The 21566-nt window shown below is 51.2% G+C and overlaps 9 protein-coding genes across 9 annotated transcripts; 6 read left to right on the forward strand and 3 right to left on the reverse strand.

The window, feature by feature from the left end:
* The first annotated feature begins 105 nt into the window (after positions 1–105).
* BDW70DRAFT_135730 (ubiquinone-binding COQ10-like protein) lies at positions 106–1067 on the forward strand. Its single transcript, XM_073736740.1, has one exon. It carries the CDS (start codon positions 177–179, stop codon positions 981–983), a length of 807 nt encoding a protein of 268 aa, XP_073596257.1. The 5' UTR covers positions 106–176; the 3' UTR covers positions 984–1067.
* Positions 1048–2478, reverse strand: sod4 (mitochondrial 37S ribosomal protein mS42). The gene is made up of 4 exons (XM_073736741.1): positions 2217–2478; positions 1968–2151; positions 1755–1879; positions 1048–1696 (listed from the first exon to the last, which is right to left on the reverse strand). The coding sequence occupies exons 1-4, from the start codon at positions 2274–2276 to the stop codon at positions 1169–1171; spliced, it is 897 nt and encodes a 298-aa protein (XP_073596258.1). The 5' UTR covers positions 2277–2478; the 3' UTR covers positions 1048–1168.
* Positions 2479–2517: 39 nt separating this feature from the next.
* On the forward strand, positions 2518–4600 carry BDW70DRAFT_135733 (uncharacterized protein). Its single transcript, XM_073736742.1, has one exon. The coding sequence runs from the start codon at positions 2953–2955 to the stop codon at positions 4369–4371; it is 1419 nt and encodes a 472-aa protein (XP_073596259.1). The 5' UTR covers positions 2518–2952; the 3' UTR covers positions 4372–4600.
* A 35-nt stretch (positions 4601–4635) lies between these two features.
* Positions 4636–7481, reverse strand: BDW70DRAFT_167972 (phosphatidylinositol-glycan biosynthesis class S protein-domain-containing protein; the record flags this gene model as incomplete). The annotated part of the gene is made up of 4 exons (XM_073742346.1): positions 4636–6099; positions 6155–6589; positions 6836–7079; positions 7135–7481. 4 exons carry the CDS (start codon positions 7479–7481, stop codon positions 4636–4638), a joined length of 2490 nt encoding a protein of 829 aa, XP_073596260.1.
* Positions 7482–7719: 238 nt separating this feature from the next.
* BDW70DRAFT_47781 (hemolysin-III related-domain-containing protein) lies at positions 7720–9612 on the forward strand. The gene is made up of 3 exons (XM_073744096.1): positions 7720–7918; positions 7990–8212; positions 8271–9612. The coding sequence occupies exons 2-3, from the start codon at positions 8042–8044 to the stop codon at positions 9594–9596; spliced, it is 1497 nt and encodes a 498-aa protein (XP_073596261.1). The 5' UTR covers positions 7720–7918; positions 7990–8041; the 3' UTR covers positions 9597–9612.
* A 3450-nt stretch (positions 9613–13062) lies between these two features.
* On the forward strand, positions 13063–14686 carry BDW70DRAFT_47796 (chitin synthase export chaperone). Its single transcript, XM_073744097.1, has 7 exons — positions 13063–13309; positions 13384–13419; positions 13492–13588; positions 13636–13723; positions 13777–13870; positions 13916–14249; positions 14303–14686. The coding sequence occupies exons 1-7, from the start codon at positions 13280–13282 to the stop codon at positions 14521–14523; spliced, it is 900 nt and encodes a 299-aa protein (XP_073596262.1). The 5' UTR covers positions 13063–13279; the 3' UTR covers positions 14524–14686.
* On the forward strand, positions 14646–15354 carry BDW70DRAFT_47837 (uncharacterized protein). Its single transcript, XM_073744098.1, has 3 exons — positions 14646–14941; positions 15019–15090; positions 15175–15354. Exons 1-3 carry the CDS (start codon positions 14767–14769, stop codon positions 15291–15293), a joined length of 366 nt encoding a protein of 121 aa, XP_073596263.1. The 5' UTR covers positions 14646–14766; the 3' UTR covers positions 15294–15354.
* Positions 15355–15598: 244 nt separating this feature from the next.
* BDW70DRAFT_47885 (uncharacterized protein) lies at positions 15599–16406 on the reverse strand. The gene is made up of 2 exons (XM_073744100.1): positions 16146–16406; positions 15599–16065 (listed from the first exon to the last, which is right to left on the reverse strand). Exons 1-2 carry the CDS (start codon positions 16160–16162, stop codon positions 15618–15620), a joined length of 465 nt encoding a protein of 154 aa, XP_073596264.1. The 5' UTR covers positions 16163–16406; the 3' UTR covers positions 15599–15617.
* A 170-nt stretch (positions 16407–16576) lies between these two features.
* Positions 16577–21546, forward strand: BDW70DRAFT_47892 (uncharacterized protein). Its single transcript, XM_073744101.1, has 3 exons — positions 16577–20732; positions 20782–20970; positions 21020–21546. The coding sequence occupies exons 1-3, from the start codon at positions 16764–16766 to the stop codon at positions 21176–21178; spliced, it is 4317 nt and encodes a 1438-aa protein (XP_073596265.1). The 5' UTR covers positions 16577–16763; the 3' UTR covers positions 21179–21546.
* The last annotated feature ends 20 nt before the right edge of the window (positions 21547–21566 follow it).

The raw sequence follows: 21566 nt of genomic DNA on the forward strand, positions 1-21566 counted from the left end.
CCCGTTAAGTTAGGGCGTTATGCAGAATCTATGTATTAGCTTACTAAACACTCTAGAACACTTCCAGAACAACATCACCGAGGTTCCGAGAATCACGTTGCGATCAAAAGGTTAAATGATAATGGAACGATAACAATAATAGTCAAACTGAACCTCGTCCTAGCAACATCCTCACCATGAACCGCCTGTTTGCACCCCGGTCTATCTCCTACATAAATTCAAAAGTGCCTACGATCCGGCCCGAAATCTCACGATGTCGCCTCGTTTGCTACACCTCCAGGCTTCAAGGGTTACCGCAACAACCCTCCTTTAGACAAAGTTATAACCCTCAATTTCAGCCTCAAATTCCAAAGCGAACCTTTCTGTCCTCATTCATCCCCTCTCCGCGCCAAACTTCTAACAATGGCGACGGAGACGGCAACAACAAAGCCCGCGTCCTAACAGCCTCCCGCACCCTTCCCTACCCGCCATCCCCCTTATTCAACGTAATATCCTCCGTCGAATCCTACGCCGAATTCCTCCCCTTCCTCACCGCGTCCACTGTTACGGCCCGTGATCCCGAGACACGGTATCCGACGCAGGCGTATCTCACAGTCGGATACGGGCCTCTTAGCGAGACGTTTACGTCGAAGGTTGACTGTAATCGGGAGAGTTGGGTTGTTGAGGCGCGGAGTGGGGAAAAGTTTGTTCAGGAGCAGCGGGACTCCAGCAATAAGCAGTCTTCTGGGTTAGGCGCGTTAGCCGGACTCGCTGGGTTTCCTGGTGCGGATGAGGGGATTTTTGAGTATTTGAGCACGAGGTGGGAGTTGGTTCCGGAGACTGCTTCTGAGGGGAGGGACGCGAGGACGGCGGTTAATCTGGAGATCCGGTTTGAGTTTAAGAGTCAGTTGTATGCGAGTATGATGAGTGCAGTGGAGGGGCAGATGGCTGGGATTATGATTGAGGCATTCGAAAAGAGGATTAGAGAAGTGCATGGGAGGTGAGCTTTGCTTTTATTGTTTATATGTGAGCTACTATAGATGTATTATATTATAGAATAGGTACGCATGACGAAGCGCTGCGAATGACTCTATTGCAGTCTTTGACGCAATATTGCTGTACATTAGATGAACAATCCTAACCAAGTATATGATACAGTTTCTAAAACAAACACGCATCCGCGCAGCACCTAGAGGTGGTGCAGGTTACGGCCGTCCTTTGCAACCCGGTGGCTACTTTTCGCGCGGACGGCGTTGTAGTTGTCAACGACCACATCCCAGTTGATCCGGTCCCACCACCGCTCCAAGTACTCCGCCTTGCCTGCGATGCCATAATCCATCATCCACACGTGCTCCCACGTGTTAACGCAGAGAATGGGCTGGACGTCCACGGCGCCGGGAGCGATGTTCTTCTGGTTAGTCGAGTGGGCGCCCATCGCGCCGGCATACTGGTTGCCGAGAGCGGTGTCGGGGGTGTGCGTGGCCATGTCGACGGGCTGGCGGCGCGCGTGGGCCGCCGGGTAGGGGGACCCAGCGTTGTAGGTGCAGAAAATGTGCATCATGCCTTCGCGCTCCAGGTTCTTAGCGAGCCAGACGAAACCTGGGCCGAACATGGCGTTTGCCGTTGCGAGGAAGTCGAGTTTGAGGGATTCGACGGACGAGCAGGATTTGCTGATCTCGTTCGCGAAGGTCTCGGGAATCTGGGTGGGAGTGGGAGACTGCAGAAGTCATATTAGAAAAGTGTGGCTGATATGGCCAAGTGAAATCAATACTGACAAGGCAGTTGAAGAAGAAGTGGTTGTTGTGGGCCATCGAGGCGTAGTTGAAAACCGACGCCATTTCCGGACGACGGGAGTACTTGACCAGCAAATCTCCAGGCTTCAAGTCCGCATCAACGGTATCTTCAGAAATATAGTCAGTCTCTGTGCCGTTTGGCTTCTATGATTTGTCCAATGGAAGCCCATTTCGACAACAGGGTCTGAGCCTTACCCTGCGTCAACAAGTTCAGTTTATCAACCATGAGCCCCTGATATTGTGTCCAGGAAAAGTCGTATGCCTCTGGAGATAGGAATTCTGGAATGCCATGTTTTTGGAAGTATGCGTTGTGCACTAGGTTGGGAACATTGTGCACTCCTCGAGTCTGGAAGCGTGGGAGAGCGGCGGAGATGGGCTTCTAACGCGCAGCATGTTAGCTACACTGAGTAGGATAAGGAGGACCATAAAGTTTGACGGGCTCACCTGGGAGATGCATGAGGCAGCCCTCAGCGAGGCCTGCGGCCGAAGGAGTCGATTGAGCATGGCGATAGGGTGTGTAGACGGAGAGCCGCAAGAAGTCCGTTCGACAGTCCAAATCGCAGCTTTTCCTTACTGAAAATCGGCAGAATTTCCTGGCGGATTCCCGATCGGGTTTGGCGCGGCTAGCCAGCCGGGCGCCAACGGGAGCCAATCATCGAGCGGAGATCTCCTGTTCCTGTCTCTATGTCGTGTCGTTGGACTGAAGCTCAGAACTTCATCTCTGCGAATTATTGTCGTCAGTCCATCTCTCTACGCGCCTTGTTCAATCTGTCGCACCAGGGTTACTGTGGTGGACCCATGATTTATCACCGCATAGCCCCATATATCCGGCGCTTGTTCTTTCGTTGTCATTAGACCAGCAACTATGAGTTCCATCTGTCTCTATTCTAGGACCACGGCGCCAACAGAGGCCTGGTACTGGGATATTTCTGTAACATGATGCAGGAGGCGAATCTTGGGCGACAAATACCCAGGTAGCCCCTTATGCGCACTTTGGGCAATTCTAGCATTTTCTTTCCTTTGTGATGCTTGATGCTCCTTCACTTCTTTAATACAGTCTGGCTCACTATCGCAGTTCTTTAGCAATCCATTCACTTATCGTTAAAGAAACATCCCACCTTTGTCATCTTGATATTATATTCTACTTCAACAGCTATCGATTCCGGTCGGGTCTGCTAGAATGGCAAGCTCTTGTACCCGCCACGTTTCTCTGAGAAAGTCGATTGTGATGCTTTTGACAATATTGAGTGTAAATGTATCGGCAAAACATCAGCTACTACATCTTAAACGTGCAAATAGCTGTCCTGATTCCTCGCGGAAATGTAGTGGCGTCGGCGTGTCGGAAAACTTCTGTTGCTCCTCTTCGTCGACGTGCATTGCCTTGGACGGTGGAAGCTCGGTCATCTGCTGCCCAGAAGGCCAGGACTGTTCCTATATCCAGCCCATCACCTGCGACGTGACGAAACAAAACGCCACTCTTCATCCGGACAATGTCATCAAGACCACTCGGCTGGATGACGACCTGCCTACGTGCGGAAACGCGTGCTGCCCGTTCGGATATATTTGTCAAGGCAGCTTCTGCGCCATGGATGATACCGCTTCATCATCCGCTTCGACTTCCTCTTCCACCTCTACTTCTACTCGGAGCTCGACTGCCTCGACCTCTACAACCACCTCATCAGAGTCGTCAGCAGAGTCACCATTATCCTCCACAGCGTCATCCACAGAATCGTCCACTACTGCTGAAGCGACAACTGACTCTACTCTTACAATTGCGGACGACTTGTCAACAGTAACAATCGAGGACTCAACGCCGACCACCCCAGTACCAACATCAACGCTTTCACAGTATTCCACTACTTCAAGCGGAAACCTATCCGCCGCCAATGCCGAATCTTCCTGTCCCTCATTCCCAACCAACGCAATCCTAGCAGGCTTCTTCCCCGGTGCCGTATTCGGCGCCGTGGCCGCCCTCCTCATAACAGTCTGCATTCGTCGGCACCGGCATAGCAACCCTCCACCCGGCGAAAAGGTGGCACAGAACACCTTCCGCAAATCCACGGGAACGCTTATTGGCATATCCGAGCCTATCCCCTCGGATGAAAGCTCCTTCCGTACAGATTTTCTCCTAAGCACAAATTCCAAGCGCAACTCTGAGAGCTCCCGCTCCGTTCTCTCCCGCAGCAGGTCCCGCGTGAAGAGCCTATTCAGTACGCCCCAAAAGCCGCAACACGTAGTTCCAGAGGACAATATACCAGCTGTGCCACCCGTTCCAGCTATCCTCTCTTTACCAGTTACTCCACCCCAGCAGCGGCAACCTAGTCGCCAGCCCAGTACAGAAAGTATCCGGGTATACACACCTCCTGGCGTATTCACAAACGCACCGTCCCTTAACCCGTCACCGTATCCGGCTGATCAGCGGCCCAATACGACACTGACAGAGATCCTGGATCGGGTGCAAACGTCAGTGCAAGCTGAGCACGCGTCTGCGAGCGGTGCGAACAGCAAGACGGATAGCACGGCCACAAACAATGCGTCACAGCGCTTTCTCCTCCCGCCCCCGCAGCAACTGGGGCGGAGGAAACAGTTACCTTACTGAAGGGTATTGGGTTGATTAATTCATCTAGCACCAGCGTTGTATAATCTCCCAAGCCCATGTCAGCATTGTATGTTTTATTCCCTTCAGTACTTTATTTTGCTTGAGTTCAGCATTAGCGAGCATACTTTGCAGTTACTCGGCCTAGCATAATCACCATGCAGCAGGCTAGCAGAATACATAATCAAGATTTTCAACCGATAAATATTAACAACCAAGATTTGAGAGGGAGTACTATATTACAAGAAGCCCTAAAAGTAATATCTATCACGAAACGACCCCTTGCCTCCTAGCCTTCCACCCCGTAACAACCCTCTTAACCTCCTTCAACAGCCCCAGTACCAGTGGGACCCCAATGGGCCCCAATAGCGGCAAATAAACTGCCACCTTATGCTCATCCGGAAAATACATCTGACCAACCATACTCTTTTCAAAGAAGCTCCTCTCCGCCTCCGCCTCCGCAACACGGGCACTCGCCAACGCAGCCTGGAACTGCCCATTCTGTAGGCTTTCGCATGCAGAGGAGAGATGGGAAAGCGTTGTTGCGACAGAGGACGCGACTGTTGCCGGGATGGGAATAGACGGGAGTGACTCTGTTAGACGGGCGAGGGAGCCCATTGTTGAGGAGGCGGAGAGGAGGACGGTTGCGGCGCGAATGCGGATGAGGGTTTGAAGGCGGAAAGGGAGGGAGGGCGGTGTTGAGGGGGTGCCGAGAAGGCTGAGGAGCTGGTGGGAGAAGGTGAGGAAGGGGGCGCGGAGAGCGTCGCGGGGGAGGTGCGGTGGGTTGGACTGGGCTGAGCCGTCAGATGTTGAGAGAGGAGGGTTGAGGATAAAGACGCCTCCCCATTGAGGGATGATCCAGCTAGTAGCCTTGCTTTCTTGGACGAGCAATGGAGCCTGCGAGGGGGCGGGCACGTAGAGAATGAAGTTGATTGTTGGGCCGCTTCCGATGCTGGGGTTCAACGGCCATTCAGCAGCGTTAATAAAGGCGCTAAGGTTTTCTTCCTTCAAAGTCCAAACTCCTTGTGTCCCGTCGTATTCAGGAACAGGTGTCGTAGGCGAGAAAGTTGCGTAAAGCTGGACTTGGGTGTCTACAGTGAAATTGCTGATGGGGGACAAGGCCTGAACAATGGGAGAGATGTATTCCTGAACGGCGGATTCGATATCCCAAGAGGAGGGCGCAGATCCTGGAGTAAATAGAGAGAATGCAAGGTGGTACGTCTCTGCATATTTCATAGACCGTCTTAGCCGCTTTGTGATACTCTCCGCGAGCTGTGGGGAAATCTGGTGTGCCAGACTGTTTGGCGTAGAGACGGCGTTGTTTCCAATTGCATTATTCGACAAGATGTGTGACATGATCGCTTTCTCCTCTGCAAACAACTGCTGCAATTCCGCGGCGATAAAAGACGCGAGAGGCGAGCTTGGTGAAGAAGGGGGTGGGATTTGGCTCGGCGGATAGAAGATATCAAGCATAGTTGTATCTGTGCGAAGCTCCGAGCGAGGACCTGATAGATCATCCTGCGCCTGCAGATGAACCGTCAGCGCCGTATCAGCCTTCTGGGTTGTCTGGTCTGCCTCATCTTCGGCCAGCTTCAAGCGTAAATGGTGCGCGGTGAACTCGTTTAAATCGTCCAAGGCATGTTGAGTGATCCGGAGAAGCTGCTGCGCTTCAAAGTCTGGCAGAGATGGAGTCTCAAATCGGATCTCCAGCGGGAACACAGGGCGGCAACTCTATGTACACAATCTTGTCAGTCCGATTCGCAAATCGCGGCGTTTTAGAGGTCACCTTTCCGCCAGCCCAGTCGAGCATCTCTTGGATGGGCAATTCGGCACGATAGATAGACGTCGTCTTCCACCATATCGGGAAGCCCAGGAAAAGGATCACGGCCCAAAAGGCGGCCACAACCTTAGACCGAGTCTGTATGGCGCTGGGCTTCTCCGGAGGGGGGAGGGTTGAAGCGGAGAGTTTGGATGTCATCTCAGGCTGCGAAGACTCAGAGTCTTCTTGCTTTATGCTCATGATGGACAGGACATACTTCCAATGCGATAGATATGCCGCATTCGCTGGAGCAATGGGAGCGGAGTGGTGAATCTGGGGTTGGGGGGAACGTAGAAAGCTAGGTGGTAGTTGAGTGTTGATGCCGCGGTCGAAGGCGGAGACGCTCAAATCACCGTAATACGAAGTATACAACAGTACTCGAACAGTTACCAAACTTAACCTCTAATTATAGGCAGTTTATAGGCAAAAATAATGAAACAATTATTGACCATATCAATTGACCAAATATCTACACTTTGGGGTATCAACCGATGCGCCAAGTACTCCTTGCAATATAGCGGCGGCATTAAAAAACAACCAGATTTAGTACTCCTTCTCGAAAAGCTTCTGAATGGGTTTCGCAGCCTAGAGACTTAGTTAGCAGTGTCCGCAGAGAGCTTATAGAAGGAAACATGGCAAAAAACGCACATCGATAAACTTCTCGAGATCCTGATCGAGGCTGGCTAGGTCCTCCTTCCGCTTGTTATTCTCTGTAATCAGAGCCTGCTTGCGCTTAAGAAGTTCCTGTCTGGCCTGCTCAAGCTTCTCTCGCTCCGCATGCTCGTGGTTTATCCGCGCAACCATCAGTTCGTGCTCATCTGACTCGCGGTGCTCGGGGTGCAGCTCCAGGAATTCCTCCACCGGTATTAGAGGAAGCGACCGGTACTTATGACTAAAAATCTCCATTTAGCAACGAAATACTTGAGACTTATACGGCTGTGGCATACTCGTAAGACTGGCAAGCGGCAATTTCCCCGGTCAAGTGTCGCTGCTCGTAATACAGGTTTTGAAGTTGCAGATGTAGCCGATCAATCTCCTGCCGGGCTTCCGCAGTACGCTGCTTTGTTTCTCGAACTCGGAAAATCGCATCACGATTCTGACCTCGGAGCTGAGCAAGAAGAGCAAACAGGTGCTTTTGCACCGCCTGTGGCGATTCGGAGAGCTGGTCGGAGGCGCCTGACGGGTCCAGCAATGACAATAGCTTGTGACAGAGATCTCGAGTCTCGGCGGCAGTGTTCAAGACAGGCAACAATGAGGGGTCGGAAACGATATCTCTGATAGCAGTACCAGCCATGGCGAGAAGAACGATGCTGGCAGGCAAAGAGGCAAACAACGAATGACGATGGCGTATAAAGGCACTTGGGGAGCCGTTTGGCGGGAGGGCGGGTTGAACGTGGAAAGGACGCACCAACGGATTGGACTGAAGAGCCGGGTAATTATGTAGATAATGCACCTGATTGATGATCGACAGTGTCGCCCTACGGGGAGGAACCTTTGCTGTCGGAAGACGAAAATGAACGTGAAGAAGGATTGAGCAATGGAGGCTTCCCCACTCTCTCGGCCTTTCTAAGTTCCAACCTCCCACGGGCTGGCTCTCTTCTCTCTCCCTCCCTCTCTCTCCCTCCTCACCTCGGTTCTGGTCTAGCATTCATTCTTTTACCATATCCTCAAATCTTCTATATTCTTCTTCTGTTATTATTTGACATCTTTATACCTCTTCGCTCTCTTCTTGTAAGTATTGTTGCCAATCCCTCGCGGTTCCCGTTAAACCCGCCACTTGGCTCTGGCTCACTTCAATCCAGGCTATGTACCTTTGATCTTCCATAGGGAGGGTGCTCGTGGGCTATCTATACCATGGCTTGCTCTACTGGGTCTGTGACTATCGAGTCGTATCTCGATACCGCTGTCTCATCAGCCACTCCATCCGAGGAGACCGCTCTGCTTCGAGATCGCAAGCGAAGACACTCTTTCCATACGGCGAGAAAGTTGTCCTGCGATTATGATGCGGACGCTATTTTTCTAAGGGTATGATATAAGAGTCCTTCGTTGTGATTTTATGAGTGTCCTAATTGTTTGTTTTTAGGTCGAACTCTTCCTTGCGGAATTGGAGAGACGCCTTCACTGGATTGAACAATATCGCAAATCGCACATGGTCCAGATCGACACTAGCCTACGCAGGGCTTATGCTACGCTAGAAGCTGTGAGGGATTCTTGCTCACACGCCTCGGGGGAGCTGATGGGCAGCGGCAAGAAGAGGGCTAAGATCTTGGTGGAAACCCTGGAAAGTCGTTACAACGATGCGTTGGCGACAAAGGAAACTTTGGAACAAAAGGCCCAAGCCGGCGTGCGTTTGATGGAATCCTTTTTGACGGAATTGGAATCTCGCGCTGACGCCGTTCGGGACCGCGGTGTTTACGGAGCTTTGGACGATGGCTGGAAGGCAGTCGACTCGACGCTGGTTCAAGCAAGGGAGGTTATGGATGAGGGTATCGAACGGGCTCGCCAAGTCAAGGACGCCCTCCGCGAAAATATCGACCATGCTATTATGCTCGCCAAAGAGAAGCGCTTGATTAGTTACTCGGATCTACCAGCACCATGGCGGATAAACCCGCATATCCTCTCTGGATACCGATTCCACTCGTCTAAAGTGGAGTGCTTAACTTCGGTTTTCACCTTTTCCAATGAGCTTGTCAACATCTGGTCGCACCTAATCGGCCTCATCATCGTCCTCTCCATCGCCTTCTATTTCTATCCACTGAACCCTAATTTTCACCTAAGCACGAATTCCGATACGCTCGTCGCTGCGGTTTTCTTTTTCGCCGCCTGCAAATGCCTGGTCTGCAGCACCTTATGGCACACAATGAACAGCATTGCCGATCAACCACTAATGGAGCGCTTCGCCTGTGTCGACTACACTGGCATCTCCCTTCTTGTCGCCGCGTCCATTGTAACCACCGAGTACACAGCGTTCTACTGCGAACCCACTTCCCGCTGGGTCTACATCCTCCTTACTATGTCCTTAGGGATCGGCGGCGTCATCCTCCCCTGGCACCCAACTTTCAATCGCGCGGATTGGGCCTGGGTTCGCGTCGCCTTCTACGTCACTTTGGCCCTTACCGGATTTGCTCCCCTTGCCCAACTCACCTACGCGCGTGGCTTCTCGTGGTGTCTGTATTTCTACGCCCCCGTCATGAAGAGTATTCTCGTCTACTTCGTTGGTGCCTGCGTCTATGCCTCTCAGATTCCGGAACGCTGGAGGCCAGGTCTATTCGATTACATCGGCGGCAGCCACAACATCTGGCACCTTGCTGTTCTCGGCGGCATCCTATTCCACTACCTTGCCATGCAGGACCTCTTCGCCAACGCTTTCCAGCGCGCAGAGGGTGAATGCCCTAACCTCACCTCTTAAACTACCTAGACTTGCTTCTGAATCAATCTCATCATATTCCCGCACAAAACCTATGCAGCATAAGCGGTACAACCTCGACTTGAAGTATTGTACGCAACAATGACGACGAGAACGAAGATGCACGACGTATATACGACATTCGACTTTTCGTACAAACAAAAGCACTATAGAGGCAATTAGACATAGATGCCTTTCTGCCATTGGCCCTCAAATGATATCGCATAGGTACATGAGTCTCACCTGCACACGTTGCTCAGCGCGGTCACCCAAAAAGAGCTCTTGAATGACCGGTTAAAAAAGAACAGTTTTGCATCGCCGGAGTCCGTCCTATTTTGAGCCCCTTTCTTCTACTCTTCACTTTACTTCTGGTACGTATACCTTATATCGCTAGAATATTCTTATCTTTTTCTTCAAAGTACATAGTTCTTGTTATTCTATCAATTCATTGTTGATTTTCAAATAATCTATTCTTCATTATTTATCCACTATGATTCTATTTTACTAGTAGGCTTGGGACGAGACCACAGCATACTAATCTATTAAAAGCTAATCTATCGGCTACTGTCCGGTCAAGCTAAAGAACATGATGGTGTATATGACAGATATTGTGAATATGAAGACCTCGGCACGCACGTAGCACAATGGTTGAGATAACCAGGAACAGCAAGTGGGCGATTTGACCACCCAACGTAATTATGGGCTCTCTCGTTGATAATCCCTTTACTCGGAACGACGTCATCAGGAAACTCCGAATCTCAAAGTTATCAATCGTGTAGCTGAAGAAATAAAATGCGGCCTGGTACTTAGCGAATGCATTGAAGTAGCGACTCGCATGTCTGTTTCAGCATTTCAGCACCCATGATGGCCTTGAAGGGGTTATGCTGGCGACGTCTTTTCCCAAGCTGTACCGAAGTCAGGTGTAATGCGATGCCTATCTTGAAGCTCAGTGGATCAGACCAACTTGGCCTCAACTGTACCATCTAGCGTAAATATCCACGGATATACCTCTGGTCGTCTACTTGCAAGATTTCTGCATTCCGTGAAAGGGCAATGCTGTGCAAATCATCTAACGCCGGCTAGCTTCATGGTCGAGATGACACTCCAACTCTCTGCTGAAAGACCCTTCAGTCAAGATACTTAGTTTAGATGCCTGGTCGAGCGGCCAAGTCTCTAGTATTCCAGTTTTCACCTCCAGCCAATGTGCATGGTTCGTGGCTAGAGACTTTGAAGTCTTTAGTCTTTGTATGGGATCTACTGCGAATGCGACCTGCTTTCTTTGATTTCACGACAAGCTGGTCTTCTGGCCCAGAAGCCGGTGCATAGCACCAAAGCTACCTAGTTGACAACAAGTCACTACCGTCAATAGTACGTCGGCTAATTCCACATCATGCGCGATGTCGGAGCAGAGGGCGCTGAATACGGACAAGGCCGCAGCACGCCGAATATATGACGTTGCATTGTCAACGGACGGTGGGTATAAAAGGTACATTGCAGCAGAGGATCGCGCGTTGTCCTCTGCAACAGTGGAGGACGAAGTTTAGATTATGCCATCTCCATTCCCATTCTTCCTGCTGATCAGGCAGTCATTGATACACAGTTATCTAGGTTGATACGGAGTTTTACCTCAATTTATAAAATACACGTTGAAGACGGACATCATTGTCGGCAGATCGAGGATCAAAGGATCAAAGTATCAGGTACAATCCTGCAACCGATATCTTGACCGTCAACCTCCTCGAACTCACGGTCTCTTGCGCTCATCCCGCCCACATTTACCGTCCTGGGTGAAGGATGCACACCGAATGAGGAGGAAACTGTCAGCGAGATGAGCTTGTTCGGGTTGACCTCCGGTGTTAAAGGGCAATAGCTGACGTTTGCAGCTGCTTCATCGGGACGAACATTGTCGGCGGCCCAAGTGTTGAGGGGCTGATCCAGCTCAATGTTTGAGGCTGCATGTCTTCGCCGTGCGGGATTGTTGGCCGTGTCGCTGACGATAGCGGCGTTGATCAACTGGCATTTGGTGCACAGAGAAAGACCGAGGACGACTCTCGAGCAGAAACTGTCGTATAGGAACAGCGTAAAGTTGAGATATGATGAGTCCAGCAAACGGTATTCGATTGAGATACTGAGGAGCCGAAGCTGAGTACGGTGCGTCCATAAACGAAGAACTCGATGCACTGCGGGATGGACCGTTCCAAATAGGCAATTCCGGCTCACGAAGCTTGGCTCTCCTCCGTAAGCCGATCACTTGGTCCAGAATCCATCCTGATAGAGGCAGTAACACGATGCTCAAGCCTATCGCTGAAGTCTGCAGTTGAGCGAAAAGTTTGCGTTGCTCAGGCGATACTACCTACAAGGGGAAGCACCCTAAGCCCCAGGCCTGAGATTTCGACTCAATAACCAGCCCTCCTAACACCAGTTGCCAGGCGAACAATTGGTCTATGTAAGGCAGATCGCAGACCTCTGAACAATTGACTCCTTTCTATGCCGATCGACAATAATCTGGAGAGATGCAAGGGGCTCGGCTACCGGACTGCGCGCGGGCTGCGCGCGCGCAGTACAGACCAGGCCTGATCTCTATAGTAGCAAAGTATTACAGGGCCCAAGCCAACCTCACGAGCTGCAGTATGCCGAAACCTCATACAGCAAGAAGCACAGAATCTGCACCCGGATCAAGGATGGATGGATGGTTCTCGAGTGGTGTGGCTGGGCTGATGTCATGTTGCCCAGCGACGAGCTGGAGTTATTGAGCCGACGGGGAGTCTGCCGAAGGACCAGACTCTGGCTTGACCCGTCGATCTGGGATTGTTATGATTTTGAGAGCTACATTGAGTGAGTTCAGGGACCAGACATTGGAAATGAAACTGAAGAATCCGGAATCCAGCCCGATCCATGGGACATGGATAGTTAACCGTGAACCGTTTGAACCAAGTTCTGGAAAAGGGGATCAATAATATCGATCCAGTCGTCAATCAACAGTTCGAAAGCAGTAGAAGATATACGGAGTACCCTATAGAAAGAGCCTAGAGAGCGGATAGTCGCTGATTCCCTGCGTTCTGCAGGGTTCCAAGACTGTCGTCACTTGATTTGAACTGAGTCGTTCCAGCCTGCGAGATCCAGCGGAAATTGCTGCGCCATCTCGTGTTTTCCCCTCAGTGTGCTCCTAAATCTTGGCCTCGACTCTATCATCACCAATTCCTGCACTTCTCTTCCACTGATTCTTTTCTGCTCTCTTGATACTTCTTGCATCCCCTACACCTCGATTCGGTGACGGTGACTTGGCGTAACCTCGTGTTTTGGGGTCTTTCGTTAATCGGGATCTAGCTGGAGACTTGGACCGCGACTCCTTTTCACCCGTTACGATCTGTTTCAGACCGCTGCGCCTCAAATCCGACCTGTCCACCGCTGACCTCGAAACGTGTCTCTCGCATCTTCAGAAAACGGCCTAATTCCACCGGATAATCTACCGGTATACGTCGCACCTCAGCACAACCAGCAGCATCAAAGACCAGCCGCATCTCAGATCTATAACGGCGCGATCGTAACTACTGGTTCCTAAGCGTGGGTCCACCAGGCGAATTCGTCGTCAGTTTCGTCGTCAGTTACGACCAGGGCCCATCGCTCCACGCTCGACTTCCCTTCTTTCCCTCGCATGGTGTCTGTTTGATCCAGCCTGAGCAGCTATGGGTTCGACTCAGTTTGGGAATTTTGACGTGAGTCGCTGCCAAATCCACTTTCGGCATCCCGTGGAGAATAGTACTGACGCATTCTATTCCCCGTCGGGCAGGATTTTTGTCGCGATTCCACGCTTCCAGTCTGCAATGTATGTTGCTCTTCGTCCGATCTTGGCGGATTTGCGCAAATAGCCTTCAGCAGCTAACCCTATCTCCCTCAGCTCTTCGTCTCTTCCAATCAACCCCCTAATGCGATCTATGGCGGGTGCGCTCTTCGTGGAATCGGGCTTAGCGACGGCCGGTATCTTGCAAATCTCGGTATGGCATGTTCTTCGGCCACTAGGGCCTTTTGCTCATGGAAATAGGGTCTATATTGCTCGCGTTCATAGCTATTCTTGTCTCATTGGTTCTGATATGGCGCTCGGACCGGAAACAAGCGGCGGTTGGCCGAAGGTATGAGGATCGACCGACCCAGAGGAATGCGGGAAGCTCACAGACATGGACAGAGAAATGCAGCTCTTCTTGCTGGGATACATTATCATCGAGATTTGCGAGATCTTCTCCGTGGGCGGCTTTCCCCTCAGGGATGATGTCCGAAAGGTTCGGTTCCCCGCTGTATGTATTCAACGGTCTAATGTCCTGTAGGGCTTTTCGGCTGCTCACATAGCTGCGATCACTATGACATGCTGGATCCTCCTCTTGAATGCGCTAGTCGGTTTCCAATTCCTCGATGATGGAACTCCTGCTTCAATCGGTCTTTTCTTGTTTTCCGGTTTGGTTTTCTTCATTGGTACGGGATACATTGCCCTGGACACGGCTTTTGATTGGACGGGCGAGTTTGCGACAAACGAAGGCAACGGCTATCGGAATATCGCCCTTTATGTACTATACCAGCTCTTCCCCCTCGTCTGTCTGGTTGTGTTCTTCTTTCTGGAAACGTTCCTCGTCGTCCGTATCCTAGGCGAGCTCCGCCCAATGCGTGCGTATATCCCTCAAGCTGGTTTCTGGTCCTGGTTAACTGACTGTCTGTAGTGTATCTCTCCGCAGCCGGTCTGCTGTTCGCCATCGGACAAATATTCAACTATGTCATTAGCACTCACCTCTGCCAGGCCACAGACGGAAAGATTAACGGCGCCCTGTTCGAGACGCTCTTCACCCTGGTCTCAGTCGTCATGGTCTGGATCTTCTGGAGTAGCATCACAGAAGATGACTGGCCCATGCCAATGTCGCAGCCAATGCCGGGATACAACTAATACGGCCCAGCTAACAGACATAAAAGCAATAAAAAAATCAGTCCGACCAGCCTAACAACTATGAGAGCGTCCTTCCCTCGCCCGCCCGACTAACAGTACCATCGCCCGACGATCCTTTCGCGCAATCTTTTGATACCCTCAACTGCACCTTATGCTAATCACAGAAGGACCGGCTAGTCCGACTTCGACCTCGATAATCTAAACCCCAGCTATGTTCCTCTTTTTTCTCGATGTCCCCCGTTCATGTTCCCACGAATGATTGTCTTGGATGTGCCAATGTGCCAATGTGCCTCTGTCGACCACGATATCTTTGCCATTTTGATTACTATAACCCCGAAGCTACTCTATGAGCTGCGTTGCGGTTTTCGGAGTAAGGAGATGAGTTCCTTCCAGGCTCCATACCGAGTTTATATCTACTGTACGTTTTTAGCAGCTTTTCTTCTAGATACCTATCTCGCGATGTACGTAATAGTGACTCAAGTTTCTGATCAATAGCCATCTTCCTGCATTTTTTATTCTTGATGGCTTTCGCTATGCTATGGCTCTTCGATGAAACATGTACTCCGAGTAAGTAGGGTGTATCTACGTACATACCTTCCTGGCTAGGGTTATAAAGCATCATCGCTCACTGTGCTGGGAATCATTATCCAGGCCCCGGCGTACTCGGAGCGCTAACCTGTTATTGTCAGTTGGTGGAGAGTCCTCGAGCACTGCCCATGAGGAAAAACGAAATAATGAAAAGGACTGTCATCTGCTTCGTCAGAGATTGACTAAAAGGCGAACATAATTAGGTAATCACGGTCTATACGAGGCATGGATGCGTGAAGATAGATGCTCCTGATGCAAATATGATTGCTACGTGGCACTTCGAAGACATATCATGCGAACAGTATATATAATGGTATGCACACGCAAAGCCCGGATGTATGCCAGGCAACAAAAATTGTTAGAACCGATAGTATGGCAAGGAGAAAAAAGGTATAATATAGTCCCGCCAAAAGCAAGAAGAATCAATATCCACGCCTATGCAAAACAGAACAAGAAGCAAGATAAGTAAACCTCAAAAGTTCAGAGGGTAGCCCTGTCAACACAGATTATATCCGCACCTTGACGTCAACACAAGGCAGCGTCCATTCCCGCCTCCCAACTAGACTCCTCAACCACTCCAGACCAAAGCCCGTCAATTCCTCCGACGCCTCCGAAGCACCCTGGTAACCTCCAGAGAGCCGTCTTTGTGTCTCGTCAACGGCCGCACTTGCAAGAGTTTTTGCAGTGCTATTCAGGGTGTCAAAAATGTATCCTGCTAGTGACTCGCTTTCCGCGCCTTGGGCGGGAGCATCGTAGGGCGTGTAGCGGGGCGCAAACCAGTCAGCGCGAAGGTTGAGGAAGCATCGGTCGGACCAGTTGCAGGTTGACGCAAAGAGGATGACGAGCAGCGCGGAGCAGTAGATACACGGTCGGTGAAGAATATAGGTAAGGGTAACGAAGGAGATGAGGAAGAGCGGGGACGCGTTGGTTGGGATGAAGAGCAGGGGGAGCCAGCTGGATTTTGTCAGTTACGGTTCCTTCATGGCGGCTATTTCAATGACTGATATTTGCATGGGGGCCGTATGATTGCTTACCTCCTGAGGCAGAACATATTGAGGAAAATCAGTCAGTCGATCCTGGAACTGGACGATATACTGAGTACAGCTGGAGCGAAAACCGCTGGTGTTGCCAGTTTCGAAAGAAGGTCAAGATTCAGGAGAACGCTGACAAAAGAGAATTTACATGGAACAAATTCAGAACGTGAATGGATTCATATAAACAAGGTACCCTTAGCAGGCCATTTTTTAGTCGTAAATATTAATCCTTTGAATCTTTTTCGAGTCCGGGGGACAAAGACGGGAATATTGATGTAGATAGTCGATTCTTCACCATTGCGGGATCAATGGACGCCACTGTAAATTACCGTTACCGTATGGTCAGCCTCGCTCCAGCCACAACTTGAATCTTCACTTGCTTCGTTCTCCCGACTTCTCCTTCTTCCCTTGCTCTCGCTTCTCGCTGTATAATATCCTCTCCTTTCGCATTCTGCTTGGTTTGTTCCGTTGCAATTGGTCTTTAATCCTTCAGCTTGTCTCTTCTTTCACTCCTTTCTATTCGCCTGTATCCGCTGACTCTCGAAAGAGAGCTCTTGCGGTAACACTGAGCTTAGATTGTCACCTGGAGGTCGTCTTCTTTCACGGCGAGCGACAGAAATGTCCACCCCTAATGATATCCAAGCTCTTTTGGCGAGCATAAGGCCTCGTCCTTCGCCGTCGAGCACTCCTGCGCAGAGTTCTGGCATGCCGCAGGCCCAGTATTCCCAGCATTACCCGCATGGATACCGGCCTCAGCAGCCGGCCCATGACGGCCAGAGCTACGCTCACCCTCATCTTCATCAGCAGGGCTACCATCATCCCTCTGTTTCCTCGACGCTGCATAGCCCGTCTCCGGTCAATCTCCCGCCCCGTCATGGTTCGGACGTTCTCAGTCCCAATGTTGTCACTCCGGGCGAAGCGTTTCCGCAGCACCAACCGCAGCCCCAGAACCCTGACCGCTCCGTTAATCTACTGAATCTTCTCAAATTCAACCAGCCGAGCGCTGGAAATGTCCAGCAACAGGCCCCTGCGGGCATAGAACAGCCTGTCCACACTCATCCGTCGGCACCCGGCGTGGAAAATGTACCGAGATCCCACTCCAGGAACATCTCTGCGTCGGACTTGGTTGCTACTCTCTTCAACAGGCCGGGCCAAGCTGCTGCAACTGCTGCTCCGCAGGGTCAGGCAGTTTCCCAGCCCGTTACAGAGAGTCCGTCTCCCGCGACAAGCACTGAAAAACCTCAAGATATGTTGCTTCGTCTGCTCAACCGGCCCAAGTCAGGTCAAGAATCGGCCGATGTTGTCCAAACTCCTGGTTCCATCTCTTCCCAGAAGAACGCTTTTGAATCCGAGTCTGGAGGCTTCACGCCGTCAACGCATGGCGCTGCGGAATCCAAGGGGCAAGCTTCTGGGAAACCGGACAAGCCCACCCCAACAGAGACTCTATTTGCCCATGTGAACCCATTTGAACAATTGGCGGCAGTTTCACGGAGCAGAACTCCACAGCTTAATTCTCGAGGCGAGAGCCCGGCTGTTGAGGTTACGAAGCAAGTGAACGTCACTGCTGAGGTCGAGTCTGTCCCCGCGTCGCTGATTACTGAACGTGGACATCCCCAGTCACCCCCTTTGGATGAGCACCAGAAGGAAGCTGTTAATAACGTGGTTGACAGACTCGTACAGCAGATTACCAAGGATGTTGACGAGTCTCTTGAAAAGATGGCTAAGGAGAATGACACGTCCGCCCTGCCAGTACAGGAAGATACCGTTAAGGCTACCGTAGCGTCTACTGCCACAGCTGTTCAGAACTCTACCGGTGAGACTGAGGTCTCGAAGGAGGTTGTTGAAGAAGTTAGAACTACCGAAGGAGCAAAGGAGCCCTCAAATGGCGCTGCAGAGGCGCTGGCAGACAGCTGGGAGAGTGCTGAAGATAGTGCTGAAAAGGACGAAGAGCGCATTGTCCCCGTACACAACTTCCCCTTGAAACCATTCATATCAATCATTGTCAAGCCTTATGCTGGAAAGCTTCCGGCTTTGCGCGATGATGGGATAATGGATATCGCTCGATTGAAGAAGGATTTCGACCAGTTAGACCGTTCCTTGACGTCGGCCACTCCCGACTACATTGTCTACGCCCTTGCCAAGAACGGTGGAATGAGAATTATCCGCCAAGACGATGGGAGCGACAAACAGGTTCTCCGATCTACTCGTGATCGTGTGTTCAACGTTTCTGTGTGCACATCGCAGCCGGTCGGCGGCTCTTCTGATGACCAGGCTATTTTGGGCATTGGCGTCAGCGGCGCTGTGTACTGGGTTTTAATCTCTCAGAAAAATAGAGATCTCTTTGAGCAGGACGCTTTGGAGAGCGAAAGCCTCATATTCCCTCCGTTCCCGGCTTCTGACGAGAACACCTCCGGCGGCCAGCTGAAAACGCGGGCTAAACGGAGCTCTTGCCACCCCGGATTCTTCGCGATTGGGCGGGGCAAGAACATTTACGTCCTATCTCCACAAGCTGCTGCAAACCCTGCTTATGGCGTCTCGGGAAATAACCGCACTGTCAATACTGAGCAGTTCTTCAAGGAGCGCGCTCTGAAGATCTCTACCGGAAAGGCCGGTAAAGACTTCACGTTTAGTGGCGATGATACCGTCATTGCTTCTCTAGATAAGACCGGCCGTCTCCGCTTCTGGGATATCCGCGAGGTTGTCAATACCCCGGATGCTGAGATTAAGTCAAATGAAATTCGTACTCCGCTGAGCACCTTCGTGACTGGTACTCCTACGGAGAAGTCATGGCCGACGTCCGTCCTCTTTCTTGATAAGCTGCGCCCCTATGTGAAGTCGATGGCTCTCCGTTATGTTCTTGTTGGCTTGAAGCAGAACCACACCCTGCAGCTCTGGGATATTGGGCTAGGCAAGGCTGTGCAGGAGCTCAAGTTTCCCCACGAGAACGAGTCGGACGCCATCTGCAGTGTTGCTTATCACCCATCGTCCGGCATTCTTGTTGTTGGACACCCGACGCGAAACTCTATCTACTTCGTTCACCTGTCGGCGCCCAGGTACAATCTGCAGTCCATGTCGCAGGCGTCATTCATCAAGCGTGCTGCCGAAAAGGACAACAGTCTTCCCAAACCTGAGTCTACTGCGTGCCTGAGCGGTATTCGGGAGATCTCCTTTGCTTCGAAAGGTCAGCTTCGCAGTTTGGATCTCCTTCCTATCACAAAGGCGGCAGGGGAAGACAACGGCCTATTTGAGCTTTACGTTATGCATTCCCGAGGTGTCACATGCCTTAACATCAAGAAAGAGGACCTTGGTTTGGGCCAAGACAACCGAATAATCCGCCCTGTCAATGCCCTAGAGGAAGGCTTGATTGAGATTGCTGATCTGCAGTCTTTCCCTCCCTACATTGCCGATGATTTTTCAGTCAACGGCGATTCTGTAAGCACTCCCACGAAGGTCATTCCGAAGGAATTCGTCAAGGCCACGGCTGAACCTGGTGCTGAGAATAGCGTGGGTACAAGCCCCGGGCCCAATGTTCAGCGCACGCAATCCCCCACGAAGGCTGCGCCAAAGAAGAAGGCCGACGAGTCTGTGGAAACAGTTGCGACATCTTCGGAGAAGCCTGATAAGAAGAGAAAAAAGAAAGCAGCAGCGACAGCACCAGAGGTCAAGAAGGAACCCGTGGTTGCCACCAGCCAGGGCCCGTCAACCGTTGAACAACCGAACGGCGAGGCTCTGAAGTCTACGGACTGGAATAAGTACATTGAAACCCTACAAGAAGGGGTCACCTCCCAATTCAACAAGAGCCTCGGAAGAGAGCTAGAAGGACTCTACGCCCGCTTCGACGAAGAGCGACGCAGCTGGGATGCCGCGTCTGCCTCGAAGCAAGACCAGGTATTGCGCTTGGTGTCGAGCACGCTCTCTGACAATGTGGAGAAGAATCTCGCGCGTATCATTAAGCAGACAATTCAATCTGATGTTGTCCCTGCACTGGGCGATGTCACCTCTGCTGCCATGAGCAAACAACTAACTACCGTTCTTTCAGAGCAGTCTGGCGGCGTTATCTCTCATGAATTGCGCCAATCTCTGCCTGGCGCCGTTACTCGCGCTTTGCAGCAGCCCGAGGTGATCAAAGTCGTGTCAGATGCTGTTAGCCAGAAGCTGAGCACTCAGGTTGAGAGTCAAATTTCAAAGACTGTGCATGACAGCCTTGCTCCTACCCTGAAGAACGTTGCACTCCGGGCAGCTGAAAAGGTCGCAAACGATGCGGAGAAGCGAATGCAGGCTCAGTCGAAACAGTTTGAAGCCCAGCGCCAAGCTGACGCCGTCAAGATTGATCAGCTCACTTCTTTGGTTCGCGGACTTTCGGACACCGTCACTGCCATGGCGGCTGCCCAGACCGGATTTCAGAACGAAGTATTGCGCTTGAATCAAGTTCTCGCGCAGCGTGGACCCGAAGCTAGGCAGGGCTCCGAGAACCTAGGCATTACCTCGCCGACTCCGCTTACCGGCTCCATTAGTCCTGAAGATAGGGAGATTACCGAGATTGCGCAGCTTATGCGTGAAGGGAAATATGAAGAGGGTTCTGTCAAGGTTTGTGCATTTTATTTGTACGCAACGGAATATTTCTAACTCGCACCAGTGGCTTCAATCCGAGCAGCAGGCTGATCTGTTTGATCGCCTCTTTGTTCGCTTGAACCCCTCGTATTTGAATAACCTTTCTCCTATTGTGGCACTGTCGGTCGGTGTTGCGGTTACCTCCTCTCTGCAGACAAATGTGATGGAGCGTCTTGCATGGCTAGAAGTAGTCCTCCAGACCGTTGATTTGAGGGTATGCGCCCGCCCATCCCCGTTCATTGCGCGGTATTAATTTTCTGCAGGATACCGATATCCAAGAGGTCGCTCCCAAGATTATGGACATCCTCATTGCGCGACTAAACGAGCTCTACATGTCCGTTGCTAAAGACTCCCCACACAGCCCTATCCTGCGCCGCATCCCGCCTCTCGCCCGTCGGGCCACCGAACTTCGCGGTAACTAGAGTTGAATTGGGAGCGGTAGTCATCATAATGACTACGACTAGCATGTTACGTTAAATGCGTAATGCATCTGCATTGGATCTCTAATGATAATAGTTATGATCATGCATTGGGGCGATCGACATGGTATGGAATGAAGATGGGAGCAGTCTTTATGCATATGCATATGCATCCATAGCATTGCGTACTAAGCAAAAACATGAGTGGCATTTGCTATGCTATATGATTATGAGATGACATATTGAGCATAGAAATGGTTTTTAATGAGGAGTTTTGACACTGCAATTCCCCGGTGCTTTCGGTGCTTTCGGTAGTATGTAGCAGAAAGATGAAGGGTGACCCTTGCATTGTCACAACAGCAGCAGACGATGTTGCTTCGATGTCAGAAGT

The sequence above is a fragment of the Aspergillus foveolatus genome (genome assembly GCF_047715535.1).
Source record: "Aspergillus foveolatus strain CBS 279.81 unplaced genomic scaffold BDW70scaffold_22, whole genome shotgun sequence".
In the NCBI taxonomy this organism is placed as follows: Eukaryota; Fungi; Ascomycota; class Eurotiomycetes; order Eurotiales; family Aspergillaceae; genus Aspergillus; species Aspergillus foveolatus.